Below are 24,860 nucleotides of genomic sequence, written 5' to 3' on the forward strand. Positions count from 1 at the left end.
TCTAAAAAAAAAAATCCTCTTAGTTCCTTATGAGAAACTTCATTTCCAAGCATGCAGGGGCCTGATTTGGATCGGAACCACAGGAGACAAGGAGGCGGAAGCCTCCCACCACACGGTTTGCCTGATCCAGTGTGGATCAGTGGAAGCCAGTGTGGTGTAATGGTTAAGAGGGTTGGATTAGTATGCAAAGGCCCCCGGTTAAAATCCCCACTCAGGCCATGGAATGATCGCTGGGTGACCTTGGGCCAGTCACACTCTCAGCCTAACCTACCTCACAGGGTTGTTGAGAGGATAAAAATGGAGGAGACGAGAAAGATGTAAGCAGCTTTGGATCCCCAGCGGGGTGGAGGCAGGGTATAAATGAATTAAGTAAACAGATATCGGAAATGGCCCCAAGCGACTCTTTTGGGAATCCTGATGGGGCCAATACACGTCTGGAAATCAAGTTCCAAGCACACAACTCCCAGAACAAATCTGTCACAGCACCTGGGACAGACCTGGAAACTAGGCATTGGGTAGTGAGAGCCTAGCACGGTTTCTGACACCAGGGTGGGCGGGGATCCAGGGGAGAAGGGGTGGCCTTCATGGATCCCCAGATCTCGTCAAGGTTAACGATGGGAGCCGGATTTAAATGATCTCTAAATTGACCACGAGTCCTTGAGCTCTGTAGCGTCTCAGTTCTATTTCTCCCAGCCTCCAGTGACTGGGTCTAACATAGAAGGGGGCTTCCCATTTGTAGGAGAAAGTAAAGTCCTGAAGCAGAAAGGGGCCTCTGCTGCCAGCCCCCCTCCACCTTTGGGGATCTAAGAAGCGCAGTGAATCTGTGCCGGGGAACAGGTGAGCTGGGTCTTGCTTAGGGTGGGGTTTGGGGTGGGGAGAAGAGAGAAGGGCAACATCTCGTCTTGCTGGAGGCAATTCAGGGCTGGGGGTGGGGTGGGGGGCTCTTCCAGCAATTCCTTCTCTGTCTCTTCCTGCCCTTCCCCTCCCCAAGCAAATGCAGAGCCCGTTTCGCAGAGAGAAAGGATTGGGGGCGTCTGTGCTTTGCATCCCCGATGGAAGGGGGAGATGTTGGGGCGGAGGGCCGCCCCACGTGGAAAAGCAGCAGCAGCTCCTCCCGAGTGAGTCCAGGGGGATCCTGAGGCTGGGAAGCGGGGGGTGGGTGGAAGGGAAATGCAAGGGCGGTCAGGGGCGGGAGAGGGAGCGAGACCCACCGCACCAAAAAGCCTGGTTGGGGGGGGGGGCTGCTCTGTCTGCATGAGGCTTGGGGGGGGGGGAGGTGCAGCCCCTTCCCTGCATTGCAAAGGCCTCGCGAGGGATCCAGATTTGCAGGGTGGGTGGGAGGAAGGAGCTGATGTGGTAAACGGGGGTTCGCGGGGGGGGAGAGAGAGAGAAAACAGTTTATTTGCAGTTTCAAGAAAACAGTTTATTTGCAGAAAACAGCTTATTTGCAGTTTCAAGAAAACAGCTTATTTGCAGTTTCAAGAAAACAGCTTATTTGCAGAAAACAGTTTATTTGCAGTTTCAAGAAAACTGTTTATTTGCAGCTGCTGACTCAGAGAGGCCCCAGTGGGCAGAAATCTCTGAGCCCCGATCGTACTGAGGAAGGGGTATTTATCCAAATGCAAGCTAGGGCAACCCATCCACGTTCAGGGTAAAGCTGATAGCACTACAGACATCGAGGCGGCGCAGTACAGTCGCAGTTTCAGCCAGTTTCTCCTCTCATTGTTTTCGTTCACTCGGACTCTCCATGACTCTGAACCCACTTCCTTGGCACACAGAGATATCCCGCCCAGCAACAAGCTATTCCCTGGCTGCCCTAATGCATTTCAATACATTTACAGAAAGGAAAAGAGATTATTGCAAATTGCTAAATCATCAGTGGATCTTCCATAGTCAGGGGAAGTCTACCTTGCTGTCTCAGAAAGGAGAGCCTGGCTGGGTAAGGGGGGGGAGATTGTGAGTCCTGGTGGGTTGTGAGTCAAGGAAAGGCAGGGGGAAGAGTGTTTGGACTCAGACCCCCAGCAGGCTCTCTGCAGGGCGAGGGGGCTGGTTGGAGAGAAGGAGGCATCTGACTCTCCTGGCATGGAGCGTGTTTGGAAAAGAGGCGCATCCAGCTTCCCCTCTCTTCCGCATGGAGCCTGATGTGGAGGCCTTTGGGCCTGGAAAGGGTTCATAGAGGCACACTGTTTCCACATTGTGGTTTTCAAAATATTGTTCTGGGGTGGGGTGGGGGTCTTTAATGCATGCCACTGCTTTTTGCAGCTCCATTTTTTATTTAAGGCTTTCTTTGGCCCCTTCCGGCCTGCTGCGGCTTTTGCCTTGCCCCAGTCTTTGACCCTCATCAGAATAAAAACCAGTTTATCCCTGTCTCAGATTGGGGGTGAGGACACAATACCCTGGAACGGTGAAAGGGAGAGAGGGTCCAAAGTCCCAGAGAGGCACATGAGCGTGTGGGGGGGGGGACATTTCCTGCTCCCTCCCTACAGAAGGAAGGTTTGAGTCTCCAGGGCTGCTGCAGGAATGGCTGGGAGGGGTCCGGTGAGCTGAAAGGGGATTTGGGGAGGGGGGAGGAATGTCGGGCCGGGGTCTGCTGTGCAAGAGCCAAAGCATAGAGAAAGAAACTGGGTGAGCAGTGAATTGGGAGAAGAGCCCCCTTCCCCCCCCCCAGGTCACACACCCCACCCTCCTGGGCCAGGAAGAGCCTCTTTGTGCAAAACAAAGAAGTCCCCAAAGAAAGAAGAGCCAGGGAATGAAACCTCCCCCCCCCCCCACAGGAGAGGTGAATGGGAAAGGGACCTTCCAGCCACTTTAGACTGGGGAGGGGGCTGGTGGGTTAAGCCTGAGGAGGGGCAGGAGATTTGGGGAGAGCCCCCCCCACTGCTTCTGCCCCTCTTGATTCTGGCCAGCCTGGCAGCAGCAGGCCTTTCCTTCCTTCGCTCCACATCAGGATCCCAAGAGGTGCAGCCGTCTCCTTTGCTCTTTGGGAAACAGGTGAGGGAGAGCCCCCCTTCCGCTACCCTTTGTCCTTCCCCCTATGGAAACCCTGGTCCTCTGAGTTGTTGGCTGCTTTTCTACTATCCTGGCTCCCCGAGATTATGAGCCAGAGTCGCAGGCTGTCTTCAGGGTCAGCAGTGCCACGTGCTGAAGGGAGGAAGAGAGAGAAGGCCCCCATCCAACACACCTAAAATACATCCGTCTCTGACCTGATTCACGCAAGCAGAGACAGTGGATACAGCCTTTCTCCTGGCAGTTCTGGCTTTCTATGTGCAAGGTGTTTTCCACGATGCAAAGGAATATTTGTAGTTCCAGGTTGGAATCTCCCCCCCCCCTGCCCCCCTTGGACAGACAGTCAGTCAGTCTAGTGTGAGCTCCTAATTTGTGGCTGTGGACATGATATGTAATTTGATAGTAAATCTGGAGTGATCCAATGAAATACTAGTGAGCTTCCAAGATGATCTGCTCTCTTGGATTCAATAGCTACCTTCCGAAGTCTTCAGCAAGAGAGGCTGCAGCAGAAAAAGTATCGCTCAGCAAACCCGCGCTTTGCGATAAGGAGGCCGTGCTATGACACGGGGCAGTTGTTTGGATCCGAGAGAATGAGTAGCAAAGTGCTACTGTGAAGGTGGCAATACTTATAGTAAAATTCTGCCTTGAGGCAGGGTGACTCACCGGCGGGTGGTCTGGGGTGCACAAAGGCAAGATCGCTTCTCAAGTATTGGGGTGTTAGGAAGAGAAAGGATGGGTGCTGGGTTAGTTAGAATGTAATAGAATTATTGATGGCTGACAAGTATTGAGTAATTGCTGACATCAGGCAGCTGTCAGGGATTGGAGGGTGGGAGGGGGAAGAGGAGGATTTGTGAGATGGGATTAGCCAGGTCCCAGACTATCCCAGGGAAGGAATTCAAGGTGTGAAAGGGGAGCGCCATTGTCCTCTTGCTCTGGTGTCAGGCGTATCTTGATAGGACAGCCACATGGATGGTTATGCAAATGTCCCAGTGTCCATTGTCTATTGCAGTGGCAATGATGTCATCCCCAGTGTAAGGAGACTCCTGTTAGCTATGACATCCGCCGCTTGTAGTTTTTAGGCCTGGGAAAGTATTTAGCTGATGTTAGCTGGGAAAGTTTGGGAAATTTATTTTGATGAGACAGCTTATGGCCTTCTACCTAGCTATTTCAGAAATGTATTCATCATGTGTTAAAGTGAATAGATGTGTTTGTGCTGATTTTGCTGATTACAATAGCCAACCAGGTACTTAGAAATAGCCACATGATTGTGCTAAGTGACTGCAGAGATTACTCAGATAGATACGTTTTAATTATGCATGCTTCTGAAGACCAAATCAGATTTTCTTGGACTGGAGCTCAGCAGTCAGAGATTGAAGGACCCCTGCTTGTTAAGATCCTTTTGGCTTATTTGATAATCCTTAAGAGCAATGAACAAGAGACTGAACTCTGATAATGTTCTAACAGACAACTACTTTTGATATGTATTAAAATAATGTTAGGAGATTTTGTGGCAGCCATGAACCTAAAAATATAGATATAGGAACGTATAGAGCAGGAGAGTTTGTATAATTTTCCTATTGAAATTCCTAGTTCAGAGGCTTGTTTTTCAGAAGGGAACAAAACCAAAATATTCCTTTGCTGTGTCTTGCCAGAAAACACTTTTACACTATCTGTCCTTGACTGATAGCCCTCTTAGAAAGGTGCTTGTTTCTGAGGATATTCAGAGCGACCTTGAAGCCAGCAAGGAGGCTTCCAGGATGTTCTCCACTGAAACGCAGGCAGCATCAAAGTGTTTTTGACTTTTTCTCCTGTACTCTGGTAATGTATTACTAACTATGACCTAATGATGTAATGTAATCATATAATGTGAGTTTTAAGGTTTCAAAATGAAAGAAACGTCTTATAAGATAAAGGAATGATTCCTTCTGACCATAAGATTCAGAAGATGGGAATGCAGGTAAAATCAGCCACTACATACACACAGCAGAGACACAAACTGAATGTTTAGTTTATAGTTATGGTCAGCAAATGACCTAACAGGAAATCCTTATAAGGTAAGCGCAAAAGACTTGCGGCCCAGAGGACATGTGGTGCACACAGGTATCAAGGTATATCAAGATCAGATCCAACCAAATACTGTCAAGGGTAGAGAAGGATACTGATCTTGAAAGATATAAACGAAGGAATTTCCTAGCCAAGAGTTAGAGTTCCTAACAGGTTGATACCCGTTGGCCTGAATGGATCTCTCCATCCCTTACCTGGGATGTAAAGACTTTGGACCTTGATTCTTGCGTGAATTGAGGCTCTTAGACCTTTCATCTAGGTTGAGACATTCTGCCCAGAAAGTCTCTCTAAGTGTTTAGTCCTTGCGTGGACTGAATACTTACAGATTTCGCCAATATTTACAAGTCTTTTCATAAGACTGGATAACTCCCTAAACTGAGGATTCTCTCTAAGATATCCGGTCCTTGCAAGGACTGGATGTCTGGACTAAGTGCCCACAAACTTCTCCATCTTTTAAATAAGATGGAGACTCTGACTTATAGATCTCTCCATCCTTTGTATGGAGGCTCTGAAAACTCCTGAATACTTGCAGGTATTGGGAAGTTTTCACTAAGATCTATCTAGGCATTTCAGTCCTTGCAGACATGCATGAGTCAGAGATCTCTCTAACAGAGAGGCTTCTGAACTCAGTTCTTACACAGAACTCTTTTAACATTGACATAGCTTTCATGTTCTGACAAGGCTACAGATGACATGCATACACACATAGATCTCCCTGATCTTAGCATAGATCAAAGGCCTTGCATACAAAAGGAAAGACTCATAGACTCCATCCTTTCATAGGCTGAGAAACCTCAGAGATTTCTCTATGGTCCTGGCATGGACTGAAAATATGCTCTAAAAGCTCAGACCTTCAGTTCTAATATGAACTCATGAAATTAGAGATCTCTCTGACTATTGCATACACCAAAGATATTTAAAGACTAAAATAACACATAGAAGACCTAAAAGGTCTATTCATCCTTAACATGAATTGGGAACTTTTCAGATCTCTCTAGTCCTGCTGTACTGGGGAGGTTCACAAATGGGTAAAGTATGCCTACTTATTTTATCATAGCACTAACCATTTTTGCAAGATTTCTGTAACTGTTATATTTTCTGAATGAAATATTATTATTGTTTTAAGGTTTGAAACTCTCATATAGAAGTATAGAGATTGTTTGAGATTGCTTGCATACATGAACATGTTTAAGACTCATAATGTCTAAACTTTGTAACATTTTAAGACTTTGTAACCATCTTCATGCATATATATTAGATTAAATAAACCATACAAACATTTATATCTTTTTTCATATTTTTTGAAGCATTTCAATAATAAAGCTTACTTCGGCAAGAAAGCAGTTGAGTCCTGCTTAGTAGGTGTCTAACTGAATAAAATAACATACTTCTTCTCAGGAAGGGGTCAATTCTAAGAGCATAGGCACTGAAGCGCACTGACCCGCTTCAACTTAATTGCGCTTGCCTGTATAATTACATTTTGTGTAAGCTCAATAATTTTAGTTCTCTATTTTATACTGTCTTGTTTACGTGGAAGTAAGTCATTGGGGGAGACTACTGTGGCTTTGGGTAGCCATCCAAAGCCCTGAGGACGGATTGACGCAAAGTAATCAGACACAAGCTTGTAGCATCTTTAAAGAACCTAACAGGCATTTCTAAAAAAGCTTGGTATGTCTTATAACGAAGTGATATTACAAACCACAAGTGGCTATTTTGTTCTGATCCACTGTGTGTCTTCATTTCCTTTGTTTTCTTTCTGGCACGTTGCTATCTGTCTCTTCCCCCTCCCCCACAGGGAGAAGCCTCTCTTCACAGCCAAGTGAGTAAACAGATCTGTTCACAGTCAGAGGTCACCCAATAGAAGGGGAAGGAGATGGAAGAGCAGAATTCGGAAGGACCTGAACCTGGCAAGAGAGCAAGGAAAGACCCCCAGCTCATCCAAGCTGGGAGTGGCATTGAATCCTGGGAGAGAGTGGTGCCAGAGAACTGGGATCAGGAGCCCCAGAACTCAGAAGTATATTGCCGACACTTCCGCCGGTTACGCTACTGTGAGGCTGATGGGCCCCGAGTGGTTTGCAGCCAGCTCCATGGACTTTGCAAACAATGGCTGAAGCCAGAGAGACACACCAAGAAGCAGATCCTAGACCTGGTGATCCTGGAGCAGTTCCTGACCATCCTGCCCCAGGAAATGTGGCGCTGGATCAGAGGATGCGGGCCTGAGACCAGTTCCCAAGCGGTGGCCTTGGCCGAAGGTTTCCTCCTGAGTCAGGCAGAAGAAAAGAGGCAGGCAGAACAGGTAAGGGCTTTTCTTTCCAGGTATTCCAATTCAAGCAACGATATTTGACCTTACCCTAAAGGTTCCCTGCCCGATATTTGTCCAAATGTTAATCTTCCAAATGGGAGATTTAACAACCTGCCTCTGTAGCCACTGCTTCTAGGAAATTTCTTATCCCTCCAGATAATGCCCCAGGGTTGGAGGAAAACCCTATCTGCTGATAGAAAGGAGCACAGTCTGGGAGTGGGACTGTATCCATTCCTTGGTGTCTTCCCTTCCATCTCTTACCTATCTCCCTCACTGCTGTTTCAGAGGTGCGGTCCATCCATGAAGATGGAAGCTAAGTTTTGTGAGACAGAAAGTACTCGGTTGGAGGAAGGGCAGCGGACCTGGGACCCGGCGTGTGCCAAAGATGCCGTCTCACGCAGTAAGGACTCATTGTGCCTGGATGGGATTGGGGCACCTGGTGAATCAAAGAATAGAATCATTGAGTTTGAAAGGACCACCAGGGTCATCTAGCCCACCCCCTACACAATGCAGGAAATTCACAACTACCTCCCGCCTTCTCCATTCCCAGAAGATGGCCAAGATGCCCTCCCTCTCATAATCTACTTAAGATCATAGAATCAGCATTGCTGACAGATGGCCATCTAACCTCTTCTTTAAAACCTCCAGGAAAGGAGCACTTACCACCTCTCAAGGAAGTTTGTTCCACTGAGGAACCGCTCTAACTGTTAGAAAATTCTTCCTAATGCCAAGATTAAAACTCTTTTGATTTAATTTCAACCCATTGGTTCTGGTCCAACTTTCTGGGGCAACAGAAACCAACTCAGCACCATCCTCTATATGACAGCACTTCAAGTACTTGAAGATGGTTATCATATCCCCTCTCAGTCTTCTCCTTTTCAGGTTAAACATACTCCTTCAACCTTTCCTCATAGGACTTGATCTTCAGATCTTCAGACCCTTTTCTGGACACATTCCAGCTTGTCTACATCCTTCTTAAATTGTGGTGCCCAAAACTGAACACAATAGGTGAGGTCTAACCAGAGCAGTGTAAAGCGATACCATCACTTCACGTGATCTGGACACTATATTCCTGTTGCTGCAGCCCAAGATCACATTTGCGGTTTTAGCTACTGCATCACACTGCTGACTTATGTTCAGTGTTTGGTCTACTAAGATCCCAAGATCCTTTTCACACACACTACTGCTAAGACAAGTCTCCCCCATCCTATAATTAATTTCCCCAATTTGTCAACAAGAATATTATGTGGAACCTTATCAAATGCCTTACTGAACCTTATCAAAGCCTTAGTGAAATCAAGATAAACTATGTCTTCAGGATCCCCCTGATCCAGCAAGGTAGTAACTTTCTAAAAAAAAAGGAGATAAGATTATTGGTTCTTGTAGGTTATCCGGGCTGTGTAACCGTGGTCTTGGAATTTTACACAGCCCGGATAACCTACAAGAACCAATGAACTCTGACCGTGAAAGCCTTCGACAATATTTTGAGATAAGATTAGTCTAGCATGACTTGTTTTGAGAAACCTGTGTTGGCTCTTAGAAATCAGATCAATCCTTTCTAAATGCTCACGGACTGACTGTTTGATGATTTGTTTAAAAACATTTCCTTGTGTAGAAGTCTTCTGGCACCTCACCTGTTCTCCAAGACTTTTGAAAAATAATGGACAGAGGCTCAGAACTTATATCAGCAAGTTTTTTGAATACCCTTGGTGTAGTTCATCTGGCCCTGAGGACTTTGTTTCATTTAAAGAAACTAGGTGTTTGTGCACTAACGCAATGCTAATCCTAGGCTGCAAATCCCTTCCTTCATCATGGGTTCTATTTAATGCCATGTTGAGTACCGCTTCCCTCGCAAGAAAAGACTGAGGAAAAGTAGGAATTGAGTAGTTCTGTCCTCTCTTCATTTCCTGTTAAAATTTCACTTTCTCATCCCCGCAGTGGGCTTATCTTGTCCTTGTTCTTACTCTTACTCTGTACATAGGAAAAGAACCCCTTATTGTTGTGTTTAGCATCTCTTGCTAACCTAAGCTGATTTTGAATTTTAGCTTTCTTAACACTCTCCGTACAAGTACTAGTTATGTGTTTATATTCCTTTTTGGTTATAAGGCCCTCCTTCCACTTCCTAAATGAGTCTTTTTATTTCTCAACTCTGATCCTGCAGAGATGCTGCCATGTTTTTGATCTCCACCATTCACAGGACAGGTTTCAAGTCTCACAGAAGTCTGAAATGTGTCAGCAGCTTTTTGAGCTCCTGGGAGTCTCATTGTTTCCTTGTGCTTCTGCCTCTCCCACAACTTACTACAAAGTGTTACCAATTTTTTTGAGTGTACATAGGGCAAGGTTTCACACCTTTGGAATGGGGAGGCATAAAACATGCTTCACACAAGAAAACAAAACAAGAAGTCAAGCCTAATACCCTTTCTTCCACTTTTCTCTCCCTCGCAGGCAGTGAAGAGACAGTGCTGATCCATTCTCTTTGCAGAGGTGTGGAGACAGCTGCTTCTCCAGTCCAGGTAGATGAGATGAGCTGGGGAACCCGGCCATGGTACCCCTTTCTCCGGGGGGCTTTTCTCCTGCAGTTGTTAAGGGGCCCAAGCAATAGGCTGTGAATGCCACTCCTTTTACACATGCCAAATTCTTCATCCTGCCCCCTTCCAAAGTGCCCCCCCCCAGAGATTCGCCTTGCATTTTCTCTGACGAGGGAATCTGCTTTTTCTTTCAGTCTCCAGTTTCTTTTGAGGAGGTGTCAGTGCATTTCACTGAGGTAGAGTGGGCCCTGCTGGATCCGGACCAAAGAGCTCTCTACAAGGAAGTCATGCTGGAGAACTACAGGAGTGTGGCCTCTCTGGGTAAGGTGCCAAAGGTGCAAATTGCTGTCATTAGGATTGTGCCATTGTGCAGATGTGTGAATCAAAATCTTAAACAGCAATATGTTGCTTTGAGGCCTGCCCTGTTACTTGATCCATTTTGGAAGCCTCAAGATGCTGGGGTGACAGCGAAGGCAATATTCAGCATGGCTGGGTAGAGTGACTCAAGTGTCCTGGCTGGCCCAGGGGCAACTGAGGCCAGTGTTGCTGTGGCCATCGCCCAAGCCAGAGGGGGAGTCCTGGCCTTAGGCCAATGCAGGACTGAGAGGCCCTCAGGAAGACTCTGGAAGGGGCCCCATCCTCAGTTGCCAACCATTACAACACACTTGTCCCCCAGATGGGATTAACGTCATCCCCTCTGACTGTGATCTGGAATGGATCTGTCCCCCTTACAGTGGTTGGGATTGTGGGCTTTAATCCTGACCAGGTTTCCACTCTTCCAGAACAAAGTTTCCTCTTCCTTGGAATGGTCACTCTGTCTGTCTATTATTCTTGTAGAGAGCCAGCTTGGTGAATTGGTTAAGAATGGAAGACTTTAGTCTGGAGAAAAGGATTTGATTCCCCACTCTTCCACATGATGCCAGCTGGGTGACCTTGGGCCAGTCATTGTTCTCTCAGAACTATCTCATCCCCACCTACCTCACAAGGTGTCTGTTGTGGGGAGGGTAAAGGAATTTAATTTATAAGCCACTTTGGGACTCCTATTCAGTAGCAGAGACTCAAAAGAGGTGCACACCAAGTAAAATGTAAACAGTGGGGGAACTAGTCTTTCCCACTTTAAGGGGAAAAGTACATATGGGGAGGGGGGATAGGCAGAATATAAAAGCTGCTCGCCTGAGGGGCCTGGCTGGAGATAAGATGTGACCAGCAGTTCAGTTGGGAGAGAAAGAAGGTCTGATAAAAGAAATGCACACCCATTTGTGAGCAGTGCCTGATGGGTGGCATTGGACGTCTTTCTTTATTACAGAAGCACATGTAGAGGAGACCGTTGGGGAATTTCAGGGGTTCTCTTTGGAAGAAACCAAGAATGAACATTCCAAAGAAAACTTGGGGGATGGAGATGGACCCCAGAAGCAGGAGGGAAGACACACAGACAAGAGTAGGGATAAGCCCATTCCATACCAAGGAGGGGGCTTGCATGAAATTCCAGTCCAAGAAGAAAGGTGAACCAAAACAAAAAGGAACAAGGGCCCCCATGCTAACCAGATAATCTGCTCCAGGGAAATCGACAATAGAAGTGAGGCCTTTGGAAACTCCTTCATTAAGAATATGAGTATTATTTCCAAGAGGCAAAATCCCTCAGGAGAGAAACCATATGATTGCATGGAATGCAGAAAGACCTTCCTTCAGAAATCAGCCCTTACTTCCCATCAAAGAATGCACCAAGGTGAGGTGTGGAATAAATTGTTAGATTGCAAACCAAGCCTTTTTGATGCAGCAGGCTTTCATGTCCCTTTAAATGTATATTAATGTACTCCTCAGTGTACAGAAGGAAAAAGCCACTGAAATGTTTTGTATGTGGATGAACAGTCCTCCTTGCGTGGCTGCTAACGGAATCTGTCTTTTCAATCCAGCAGGGAATGATCAGTGGAATGAGGGTGATCAGAAAGTGCATCAGCTATGGCCAGATAAAGTGAAGAATGAATATCTGAAAGGAAACTCCAGGAATCAAAGCAGACCTAAGAGGCTGAAAGGAAGTCACATGGTCGAAAAGAGGGATAAACCCATTCCTGGCCAAGAGCAGGATTTCCGTGAACTAACCCACATGGTGGAGGTGGCATGCAAGTGCCTGGAGTGTGGAATGAACTTCTCAGATCAAGCACAATATGAGATCCATTTGCAAATACACAGTGGAAAGAAGACCCATCAATGCATAGAGTGTGGCAAGAGCTTCCTTCGCAGAGCAGAGCTCCTTAGGCATCAGAGAACACATAAACCTTATACCTGCTCAGACTGTGGCAAGAGCTTCTCACAAAAATCAGACCTTTTTCAACACGAAAGAATTCATTCTGGAGAGAAGCAGTTTATCTGCACGGAGAATGGAAAGATGTACTCTCGTAGAGGAAAGGGTAATGCATTTTTTCGAAAGCCTAGTGTGATGAGGGCACATAAATGCTTTCATTGTGGGAAGTACTTCAGATACAGATCACACCTCCTTGTGCACCAAAGAGTACACACAGGGGAGAAACCTGTTGAATGCTCAGAGTGTGGAAAGAGATTCAGTCAGAGTGGCAGTCTTCGAAATCATCTAAGAACCCACACAGGGGAGAAACCTGTTGAATGCTCAGAGTGTGGAAAGAGATTCAGTCAGAGTGGCAGTCTTCGAAGTCATCTAAGAACCCACACAGGGGAGAAACCTTTTGAATGCTCAGAGTGTGGAAAGAGTTTCAGAAAGAGTAGCCATCTTCAAAGTCATTTAAGAACCCACACAGGGGAGAAACCTTTTGAATGCTCAGTGTGTGGAAAGAGATTCAGTCGCTGTGACGGGCTTCGAAGTCATCTAAGAACCCACACAGGGGAGAAACCTTTTAAATGCTTGGAGTGTGGAAAGAAATTTCGTCAGACTGGTGAACTTAAAATGCATCAAAGAACCCACACAGGGGAGAAACCTGTTGAATGCTCAGAGTGTGGAAAGAGATTCAGTGAGAGTGGCAGTCTTCGAAGTCATCTAAGAACACACACAGGTGAGAAACCTTTTGAATGCTCAGTGTGTGGAAGGAAATTCAGTCGCAGTGGCAGTCTTCAAAGGCATCAAAGAACCCACACAGGTGAAAAACCTTTTGAATGCTTAGAGTGTGGAAAAAGATTCAGTCACAGTGGCAGTCTTCGAAGTCATCTAAGAACACACACAGGTGAGAAACCTTTTGAATGCTCAGTGTGTGGAAAGAAATTCAGTCGCAGTGGCAATCTTCAAAGTCATCTAAGAACCCACACAGGTGAGAAACCTTTTGAATGCTCAGTGTGTGGAAAGAGATTCAGTCAAAATAGCAGTCTTCGAAGTCATCTAAGAACCCACACAGGAGAGAAACCTTTTGAATGCTCAGTGTGTGGAAGGAGATTCCGTGAGAGTGGCAGTCTTCAAAATCATTTAAGAACCCACACAGAGGAGAAACCTTTTGAATGCTCAGAGTGTGGAAAGAGATTCAATCAGAGTGGCAGTCGTCAGCATCAAAGAATCCACACAGGGGAGAAACCTTTTGAGTGCTCAGAGTGTGGAAAAAGATTCATTCAGAGTAGCCATCTTCAAAGGCATCGAAGAACCCACACAGGGGAGAAACCTTCTGAATCCTCAGAGTGTGGAAAGAAATTCAGAAAGAGTAGCCATCTTCAAAGTCATTTAAGAACCCACACAGGGGAGAAACCTTTTGAATGCTCAGAGTGTGGAAAGAGATTTACTAGCAGTGGTGATCTTCAAAGGCATTTAAGAACCCACACAGGGGAGAAACCTTTTGAATGTTCAGATTGTGGAAAGAGATTCAGTCAGAGTAGCAGTCTTCGAAGTCATCTAAGAACCCACACAGGGGAGAAATCTTTTGAGTGCTCAGAGTGTGGAAAAAGATTCATTCAGAGTAGCCATCTTCATAGGCATCGAAGAACCCACACAGGGAAGAAACCTTTTGAATGCTCCGAGTGTGGAAAGAGATTTACGTTCAGTGGCATTCTTCAACAGCATCAGAGAACCCACACAGGGGAGAAACCTTTTGAACGCTCGGAGTGTGGAAAGAGATTCAGTCGCACATGCACATTGAAAGAAATTCAATGAGAGTGGCAGTCTTCAAAAGCATCAAAGTACCCGCACAAGAAGAAACCTTTTGAATGCTCAGAGTTTGGAAAGAGATTCAGTAGCGATCTGCAAGGGCATCAAAGAACACACAAAGGGGAGACTTCCTGTAGAGCGTTTGGTCCAAGCGCCATTGTTTCTTGGGAGCTCCCAGGAGGCACCAAGAGTCGTTTAGATTTGGAGTGCAAAAAGCACCCCAACCCAGTCCTAAATAGTGGATCGGGAAGCAGGAAATTCCCCTGCAGCCTTCAAGAGTGGTTGGACTCCCATATTCTCTGAGAGAGCTTTCATTAAGCCTCTCGGAGATTTGGAAGCTGTCCCCCCTGGCACATAGGGGCTACCATTGCCACGGACGACTCTTTGGATTTAGGCTTTGACCTCTATACATTAACTTCAAAGAATCTATGAAAAGAACAAAAAGCCTCACCTTTGGAAGTCAGAGTGAGTAAAAGGACACTTTTTGCCTTTATCTTGATTGAGAAGACCTGAATGACGATAAAAACACCTACGAAAACCGCGACTCCCTGCCCAGCGTAACGAGACTTTTAAAATAAACAAATGCCATTAAACGAACCGACTAAGACCTTATCAACTTGATCAGTTAGTAGACGCAATAAAAGTGACTTTTGAATGACTTTACAACTACCAATTAAATGTTTTGAGCGGAGGGAGGGAGACGAAAACCTCCCCCCCCCCACTTGCAGTTCTCTCTGATTCAATCAGTCCTCCAGCCACGTCGCCTCTTAAGACCGGAAGATAATAAGGGCTTTGTTACCATCGAAAAGACAGGGCAGATTGGAAGACTTGAAGTGAATCTCCCCGGTGTAACCATCAAATTGTTCCTACCACTTAACCACCGAGAAGAGACGACGCAGGGTCTGTGATACTGCAGGTTCCTGTCTACTTCCTTTTCTTTATCTGTGCTTCTTTATTTGAAGCGTAATTGAGGATATCTTGAAAATTACAAAGCCCGCTTCTATATAAGAATACAAGCAGATATGTCAAACAAGAGGATGGAAGATATGTTACTCAAACAAATGGACGTGTTTGCAGTGCAACAAGATTTAATCTTTGAAAAACAACAAGCACTCTCATATCAAGTATTTCAACTAGCTGAGATGATGAATATCCTATTTAAATCAATTAATGGAAAACTGGATACAATTATTGAGGAGATCCACAATATGAAGACCCAGGATAAGACAACAATTATGCCAATGGAAATAAAAGGTTCTACTAAGGAGATGATGATTGAATGCTATGTGGAAGTGGTGATAAAATCTGGAAATAATGAAAATGAACCAGAACAATTTATTCTTAAAGAGGTAGCTGCAAATGACCAGCTGGCAATGAGAGAGAGCAACATGAGAGAATTCAGTACCTCTACATTCTACTTGTCTGAGTTACTGCTGACAGGAGGAACATTATTAACCCAAGAAAACACTTCCTGGCAGCCAGTGATGGAGGGAGACATGACGAAGGATCTTACCAAGAAGCTGCTGGAAATTTTAACAAGAAGCCAATGGATACAATCACTGGGATCTTCTTTTACATTTTCAGAGGCCAGAATTGCAGCTACTATACTGAAAAGGGGGGGGGGAATTGGGAAATGAAGGAGGACTGGCAGATCCCATCCCAAAACAAGAAAATGGCTAAGATGATGCTTATTTTTGGGGTGTAAGGGAGGCACAGTGGATTTACTTTGATGAATTTTTAAATGGGAAAAAATTTTATGTATTGATCTAATCCCTTCATTATAGAATAATAGAATGTTATATAGAGACAATGATAATATTATAACTATGTAGGACTTGAAATTGCTTATAGAAGTAGTATAGATAGCTTAAAGCAAGTCTGTATGAGAGAAAATAAGGATTAGAAATTAATTTGAAAGGCAAAAGTGTTAACCAGTAGAATTAGTGACTGAAGAAGATGCGGGGAAGTCATATATAGCAGATAGCATTGAATGCTATAGATAACATATTCTCAGTAATAGCAATGAGCTTTTTTTTTGTTGCAAGTAGTTACAACTGAATATATTGTTGAGATATGTTTATTTTTGTTGAATTGTGGAAAATAATAAAAATAATTTAAAAAAGAACACAAAGGGGAGAAACCTTTCAATGCGCAGAATGTGGAAAGAGATTCAGTCATACTAGCAATCCGGCACAGCATCTAAGAACCCACAAAACGGAAAAACTTTTTTGACTGCTCAGTGTAAGGCCGCTGTCCCTACCTCAGTTGAGACACCCCAATTTGATCTCTTTATCTTTACTCATTTTTTTTAAAGGCGACCCCCTTGAAAGCGTAATGTGCAATGGACAGATCTTTCGGATCGGTTTGAGAGAATACATTCTCCCACTGAGTTCGGAGTACATCTTCATCAGCGGGTTTTGTCGTTCCTATACTCAGGGAGGCAGGATCAAAAAACCTTTGCTTCCTGTCACATGTGCTAGGTTCGCCCTCTGATATCCAGTTCTCTTCCTGCCTTAGAGGAAGAAGCAGCATTTGTGGTTAGCTCTGTAGCAAACCTTTCCTAGCCTTCTCTATTCAATAATTATTCCTGTCTAACTACGATTCAGAGACACAGGAACCATGCCATCTTTTCTCATAACTAAAATAATCTTTAAAACTTCAACATACCACACCCTCATTAGCACATTACTTTTCAGGACAATGACTCAGCTCAAACCCAACCCCCTTCTGACTATATATTACTCTTCCTACACACTTGACACTGAGAGACATTGTCCTTCAGTGTTACTTCTCTGAAGATGCCTGCCACAGCTGCTGGCGAAACGTCAGGAAAGAAAATACCAAGACCACGGTTACACAGCCCGGATAACCTACAACAACCTGTCTAACTTTATTTCTGTGTTTTTTCTTAGTCCTAATTTTGGTCTGTGTGCACCCAGCAGCCTTTTCCTCTTGTATATACTGTTTTCCCTCGTCTTTGCCTCTGTCTCCCCCCGCCTCCATTTACAATATGTCTGAGACAGAACGGTGCGCCGGGGTATACTCTGTTTTCTTTACCTTTCCAAAGAGAAACGGAGATTGGTGCACAATCCTAAATCTAAAGCACGTCAACAAATTTATCCGGCTCAAACGTTTCAGGATGGAGACACTCAGGTCCATCATAGAGGCACTCCGTCCCCAAGTGTTTCTGACGTCAATAGACCTGACGGAAGTGTATTTACACATCCCCATCTACCCCGAGCACCGAATGTTTCTCCACTTTGCGTACAACCTTGATCACTATCAGTTTCGAGCCCTCCCGTTCGGTCTCTCATCGGCCCCGAGGGGCTTTACCAAGGTCTTGGTGACATTGGTGGCTCACCTGAGAGAGGTAGGGATCCACATCTTCCCATATTTAGATGATATCCTGGTGAGCACTCCTTCTGAACAACTGCCCTTACAGCACACGGAGACCGTCCTCTGGGCTCTAGAACTCCAAGGTTTCCTGGTAAACTGATTCAAGGTGACCCTCTCTCCATCCCAGTTCATCCATCACCTGGGGGTGTTCATAGACACGAACCAGAATGCAGTCTTCTGCCAGACAAGATTTCCTCCATTGTTAAGTTGACAAGGACAGTGATTCTTTCCAAATCCTCCGTCCTGTCATCCTTAGTCAGACTGCAGGGGAAAATGGTAGCATGCATAGGGATTGTGCCATGGGCTCACCTCCACATGAGGGACCTGCAATGGTTTCTCAAGCCATTTCAACTGCAGATAACTCAAAAGAGGAACCTCTGCCTCACCGTCCCGAGACAAGTGAAGGACAGCTTAAGGTGGTGGACCAGGTCCCACAACCTAGTCAAGAGCCAGAACGATCTCCACGATCCAGATTTTCACCGATGCCAGGTTGGAAGGCTGGGGGGTGATTCTGCATCAACAAGTAGCACAGGATCGTTGGACACCGGAAGAGAGTCACCTCCACATAAATCGGCTGGAGTTACGGGCAATCCGGAAAGCCTTGATAGAGTTTCAGCCAAGAATTGAGAACAGTCATGTCCTGCTGAGTACAGACAATGTCTCAGCAAAAGCTTACATAAGCAAGCAAGGCAGGTCTCGTTCCTCCTCCCTTCACGCAGAAGCCATAACAATTCTAAATTGGGCAGAGGCTCACTTGGCGTCCATCAGGGCAGAACACATAAAAGGAGTACTAAACGAGCAGGCAGATTGGCTCAGCCGACAGCAGGTGGACAAAGGGGAGTGGTCCTTTAAGAGAGAGACCTTCCTTCAAATAACAGAGAAATTCGGAAGACCCATCATGGACCTCTTCGCAACAGGTGAAAATCACCAGCTCCCAAGGTTCCTGTCAAGATTTATGCATCCAAGAGCAGAGAGAATAGATGCACTGTTGTCCCCGTGGCCACGGGGTCTCCTTTATGCATTTCCACCTCTACCAGTGATCTCCAAAGCTCTGCGAAAAATCAGACAAGAGAGGGCCCTGGTCATCTTCATAGCCCCTCAATGGCCCCGACGACCTTGGTTTGCGACACTGAGAAAGCTATCGATCCAGGAGCCATGGTCCCTACCTCCAGTCCAGGACCTTCTCCAATAGGGCCCCTTAGTACACCCAGATCCAGCCTGGTTAAAACTGACCGCCTGGCTCTTGAAAGGTCAAGGTTGCTAGAGACGGGCTATACCTCAGAGGTCAACGACACCATGTTGGAAGCCAGGAAACAATCCACCAGGCGCATATACGATTTTTCCTGGAAGGCCTTCGCTAGATGGTGCGGGAGAAAACATACTGATCCAGTGACCGTTTCCACTGGCAACTTGCTTTACTTTCTCCAGGAGGGATTAGCTCAAGTGCTGAAGGCATCTACTCTCAAACGATAGGTGATGGCAATCGTGACAGTTGTTCCCCAACTGGATGGCTACCCAACGTCAAGGCATCCCCACATAGTCACTTTCTTGAAAGGAGCCTTGGCCATCTCTCCTCCAACAATTCATAGATTTCCTACTTGGAGACTTCATGGGGTACTCCAGGCTCTGACTCGACACCCATTTGAACCCTTACCGGGAGGCTTCCCTGGATCACCTTAGGATGAAAGTTCTCTTCCTCACGGCTGTTACATCAGCTAGAAGGGTGTCGGAACTGGCGGCTTTGTCATCTAGAAAAAGCCTCTGCGTCTTCCACGCAGATAATGTAGTACTACGTCCAGATCCGGCCTTTATCCTGAAGGTAAATTCTAAGTTCCATAGACAACAGGAACTCCATCTTCCATCCTTTTGCCCTCACCCTTCTCATCCAAAGGAGAAGAACTGGCACACTTTGGACGTGAAAAGAGCTTTACGCATCTTTTTGAGAAGGACGGAACCTTTCCGGCGCTCTGAGTCTTTATTCGTTTCTATTTTATCACCCAATAAAGGTTGCAAAATGTCAAAGGCAGCTATCAGCAAGTGCATCAAACTGTGAGCACTTGTCCCGTGATAATCCCATAAACAACATCCACAGACAAACAGTCCAAAAGAGAGTTGATTTATTTGGAAGATCTACAGGTTTACAACAGCAAACAGTTAGATTGGCACTAACGGGGATTAGAAGCAAGGTGCAGGGCCTATATGGAAGAGCAGTGGTCATATCAAGATAGCAACAGGAGCCATGGCAACCCCCCTCCCTATGGGGGGGAGTTCCCATGGGTCTCGGAGTCAGACAAGGAATTTGGCGGTTGGCAGAGCTGCCCTTGAACAGCATCTGGTGAAACCCAAACAATCCCAGTCAGGCAGCTTCAGCGGAGAACAGGCCTGGCAGTGTATCCAGCTGTGCTATCAACTTAACAACATGCCAGTGCCGTTAGGAATTACCACTCACTCAGTCTGCAGCACCGCTACTTCAGCAGCATTTGATGGCCATGCATCCATGGAAGAAATCTGTAAGGCTGCAACCTGGTCGAGCCCTTCTACGTTCACAAGACACTACAAGATAAATGCTTATTCTTCATCTGACGCAGCATTCGGCAGGAGAGTCCTCCAGAATGTTGTATCAAATGATCAATGAAGACTCCCTCCCAGTGAATGTCAGCATTTGAAGATCCTGCTGATGAAGATGTTACTCCGAACTCAGTGGAAGAACGGAACCTTGGCTTACCTGTGAAAGTTCCTTCTATACTGAGGGAGGAGTACATCTTGCCTGCCCAGGGTGAAGAATGGATCAAGATGAAGAATGTCAAGTGTCCAGATAAAGCTGAATTTAAAAAAAATTTAAAATGCGAAAACAATACGTTATATATAGGAATAATAAATAAGGGGAATTAGAATGAAGTATTTTCATGTTCTACTTGTTACTAATTCTTGATTTTAAGCTGTGTTTTTTGCAGTGGCTGCTCCTTGTTCTTTTGGGTACACATCTGTTTTTCTGTTTTTAAAAATTCTGCTATGGAAGTCCTCGAACTGGATATCAGAGGGCGGTCCTAGCACATGTGACAGGAAGCAAAGGTTTTTTGGATCCTGCCTCCCTGAGCATAGGAACGACAAAACCCGCTGATGAAAATGTACTCCTTCCTCAGTGTAGAAGGAACCTTCACAGGTAAGCCAAGGTTCCATTTTCCTGCGATGTCCAGAGCACATTTCTTTCACCGAGACAGGATGTCACTCGGACTTTTATATACCCCCTCCCCAGCTCCATGGCCTGTGAACACCCATATCTCTACTTCAAAAGAATTTCATCACAGCAAAGTGAGACTATTTCCTAATAATGGGCAAGTACCTCTGAACCATTAAAGCATCTTTAACACCCCATCAACTCAGGCATGCCTGGAGCTTTGAAAACTTCCCCACCTTGGAATACAAAACTATGGGATTTTTCAACATAAAAGGGGGAGCCCAGGTCCGTGGAAAGGATGTTTCTCCCATTATCTAGGTACTCCTGCAACTGCTTTGCAGGAAGACCACCCCCCCCCACACTCAGCAATTTTCAGCTTCTCACTCACCTTGGATGAGATAACGTTGATCTCTTTCCCCTTTATGCTTGTGTGCGTGTCCTAGGACTTAGGGAATCAGTTCTCAGGTGCTTACTGGAGATTCTTTAAAATTTTATATTCAGTTTTGTATCCAATAAAATTAAAATTGTAATCAATTCATCTTTTTATACATTTATTTTTGGGGACCTCTCCTGAGCTCTACCTTGGTATACACATATTGCAAGATCCTGCGTTATTCCTTTCTGAAACCCTTTTAAAGCTAATTTTCCTTACTCTGGGCCCAGGTTAGGATGACATAAGAACATAAGAAAAGCCCTGCTGGATCAGACCAAGGCCCATCAAGTTCAGCAGTCTGTTCACACAGTGGCCAACCAGGAAGCCACAAACAAGACAACTGCAGCAGCACCATCCCGCCTGTGTTCCACAGCACCTAAGATAATAGGCATGCTCCTCTGATCCTGGAGAGAATAGGTATGCATCATGACTAGTATCCATTTTACCTAGTAGCCATGAATGCCCCTTTCCTCCATGAACATGTCCACTCCCCTCTTAAAGCCTTCCAAGTTGGCAGCCATCATCATGTTTTGGGGCAGGGAGTTCCACAATTTAACTATGCGTTGTGTGAAAAAATACTTCCTTTTATCTGTTTTGAATCTCTCACCCTCCAGCTTCAGCAGATGACCCCGCGTTCTTGTATTATGTCCACTCTCTCCAAACCATGCATAATTTTATAGACCTCTATCATGTCTCCCCTCATCTGCCTTCTTTCCAAGCTAAACAGCCCTAAGCGTCTTAACTGCTCCCCATAGGACAGTTGCTCTAGTCCCCTAATCATTTTGGTTGCTCTTTTCTGCACCTTCTCAAGCTCTGTAATATCCTTTTTTAGGTGTGGTGACCAGAACTGTACACAGTATTCCAAGTGTGGTCTCACCATAGATTTGTGGAATCAGTGTGTGGAAAGAAATTCAGTCACAGTGGCAGTCTTCAAAGGCATCTAAGAACCCACACAGGGGAGAAACCTTTTGAGTGCTCAGAGTGTGGAAAAAGATTCAGTTGCACTGTCAATCTTTAAAGTCTCTAAGAACCCATACGGGGGAGAAAACGTTTGAATGCATAGAGTGTGGAAAGAGATTCAGTCAGAGTGACAGTCTTCAACTACATAAAAACCCACACGGGAGAAACCTTATGAATGCTCGGAGTGTGGAAAGACATTTAGTTGCAGTGGCCATCTTCAAATGCATCAAAGAACGCACACAGGGGGAAAACCTTTTGAATGCTCAGAGTGTGGAAAGAGATTCAGAAAGAGTAGCCTTCTTCAAAGTCATTTAAGAACCCACACAGGGGAGAAACCTTTTGAATGCTCAGTGTGTGGAAAGAGATTCAGTCGCCGTGACGGGCTTCGATGTCATCTAAGAACCCACACAGGGGAGAAACCTTTTAAATGGAAAGAAATTTCATCAGACTGGTGAACTTAAAATGCATCTTCATAGGGTTGCACGAGAGATATGACACCTAAAAAGGTGGCGTATCGCACAAAAATAAAAAAGGGGCATACCCAGCCGGAAAGGGCTTTGGAGGCCGCCTAAAGTCAGCTCCTCCCCCAACCTGGCGCTGGAACTCCTCAGGAACGCCTTCCTGGGGAGGGCACATAAAAGTGCCCCATCCAGACACCAGCTCAAAGCTGTGCAGGCGTCCCTGTATCACGCTGCCAGAGCAGCGCGGGTAGGTCGGTGTCCGGACCTCCCCACCGGCATCCGGGCCTTTCTGCATGGCGTAAGCGGGATGGGAGCTGGCAGCCATCCCACTTATGCCAGCACAGCCCATTTTTCACCTCCTGAGCTCTTTTGCTGACAGAGCTCAAGAATGCGCTGTTATTTATCCCAGGATATTAGTTCTGTATTGTGTGTGACAGAATGTTTGAATTTGGTGTTCAGGGGCAATTTTGGCTGGTTTTCCACTAGACATACCTAAGAGGTCATTTTGGTGAGCCTTTTTGGAATGCAAAAGGACTGAATTTTGGGGGGAACTACACCGGGGGACCCCAGATAGAAGGTGTCACTGTTTCTGCATTATGTCACATGAATGTATGTTCTGGCGTATGTAAAGGAGATCACCATTCTATCAGTGTTCTGTGTTCCCCTAGGGAGTTAATAATGATGATCTTGAGGTGTTTTTGGCCTTGTAAAAGTTCTGGTTGCTTATCCCCTATCCAGCCTGAGCCTGTTTATAGAAATCTGCTTCCAGACTGCAGTTGCATCTCAGTTTTAAGAACGGTGAATATGGCAGGTTTCTTTTTAGGTGGTGGCCAGCTGAAAATGAGTTGACACCTGTTGGCTTCCTATACATATCAGTCTGTATTGCTTTGCTTGATCTTCTAACCACTACATCTAAAAAAATTTGACCAGATTTATCAAATTGCATTTCAAATGTAATAGTATCATATGTAGTATTGATGTACTGGCCAAAGTGGTGGAGTACTTCTTCAGAGCCAATCCAAATGAGGAATACATCATCCAGATACCTTTTGTATAGGACAAAATATTTTCTAAAGATATTCTCATTCTGAAGAATAGAATTGAAAGAGCTGGGTATGTTTAGCCTGAAGAGGAGAAGACTGAGAGGGGACATGATAACCATCTTCAAGTACTTGAAAAGCTGTCATATATAGGAGGGTGCTGAGTTGTTTTCTGTTGCCCCAGAACAAATGGGTTGAAATTAAATAAAAAGAATTTCCATCTAGACATTAGGGAAAATTTTCTAGCCATTAGAACAGTTCCTCAGTAGAACAGGCTTTTTCGGGATGCAGTGAGTACTCCTTCTCTGGAGGTTTTTAAGAAGAGGTTAGATGACCATCTGTCAACAATGCTGATTCTATGATCTTAGGCCAGGGTTCGGCAAACTCATTAGTCAAAAGAACCATATATCAACAGTACAACGATTGAGATTTCTTTTGAGAGCCAAATTTCTTAAACTGTATAGGTAGGTACACTGTTTATTAACTTAATAAACTTTAATTAAAGTTTTAAGTCTTAATTAAACTATAGGTACACTGAATAAAACTTGATATCATACTTAATAGTGATCTTATTTATTGATAAAAATTAAATTGTAAGTCCCTGCCATTTCCCCCTCCCCGTCCGGAGTCCTCGTCTGGAGGTCTGGTCTACCGCCATAAAAGCCTATTGGTAGACCTGGCCTCCGGCTGAGTCCCATTGGGAGGCCAGGTCTACCCATTGGCTTTCTTGGCAGTAGACCTGGCCTCTGAAGGGGGACTTTTTCCCCTCCTCGGAGTCCAGGTCTACCGACAAGAAAGCCAGTGAGTAGACATGGCCTCTGAGGAGGGAAAAAAGTAAGTAAGGTATCCATAAAATTAAATCATGACAATGACTGACAAACACTGTACATTTTCCCCATCTGCATACTCAAAACACTGCAGGGGGGCTTATTGTTGAGTTGTGCATCTGAGTGGCAAATCCAAGGCAAAACCTCCCATTCATAAATGGCCAATAACCACCACCCCCCGCAGAGTTTTGAGAATCTGGATGGGGAAAGTGTGCATCTGAGTGGCAAATCCAAGGCAAAACCTCCCATTCACAAATGGCCAATAACCCCATGCAGAGTTTTGAGAATCTGGATGGGGAAAATGTGCATCTGAGTGGCAAATCCAAGGCAAAACCTCCCATTCACTGGCAGGGCAAAGGTCTCGCCTGTCCGCACCAACCCCCGAGCCACGGCCCCTCCCAAGAAGCCGGCTCTGCTATCTCTCCCCCCCCGGTCAGCCAAACGTCCACCCACACTCAGCCAGGGATGAGGATTTTGTCCCGAGTCGGCAGACTTACCAGCCGACGCGGGACAACAAACCGACGACTCCGCTGACTCTTCCACCCCTCGCAGACAACGAGGGGAGCTGA

At 45.5% G+C, this 24,860-nt stretch overlaps 1 protein-coding gene across 1 annotated transcript; it reads left to right on the forward strand.

Annotated features, from left to right (window-relative positions):
- The first annotated feature begins 1,052 nt into the window (after positions 1-1,052).
- Positions 1,053-24,860, forward strand: LOC130493932 (zinc finger protein 709-like). The gene is made up of 9 exons (XM_056867597.1): positions 1,053-1,118; positions 6,866-6,889; positions 7,658-7,772; positions 9,818-9,885; positions 10,095-10,221; positions 12,147-12,258; positions 12,343-13,927; positions 17,064-17,483; positions 24,729-24,860. The coding sequence occupies exons 1-9, from the start codon at positions 1,053-1,055 to the stop codon at positions 24,858-24,860; spliced, it is 2,649 nt and encodes an 882-aa protein (XP_056723575.1).

This window comes from Euleptes europaea, chromosome 1 (genome assembly GCF_029931775.1).
Source record: "Euleptes europaea isolate rEulEur1 chromosome 1, rEulEur1.hap1, whole genome shotgun sequence".
In the NCBI taxonomy this organism is placed as follows: Eukaryota; Metazoa; Chordata; class Lepidosauria; order Squamata; family Sphaerodactylidae; genus Euleptes; species Euleptes europaea.

Bases quoted from the DNA above. Each gene is read 5' to 3' on its own strand.
- LOC130493932 (XM_056867597.1), top strand. From the start codon at position 1,053: ATGGAAGGGGGAGATGTTGGGGCGGAGGGCCGCCCCACGTGGAAAAGC. The intron at 6,890-7,657 runs GTGAGTAAACAG...CTGCTGTTTCAG, and splicing joins AAGCCTCTCTTCACAGCCAA to AGGTGCGGTCCATCCATGAA. The intron at 17,484-24,728 runs GTAAACTGATTC...CCCCCCGGTCAG, and splicing joins TAGAACTCCAAGGTTTCCTG to CCAAACGTCCACCCACACTC.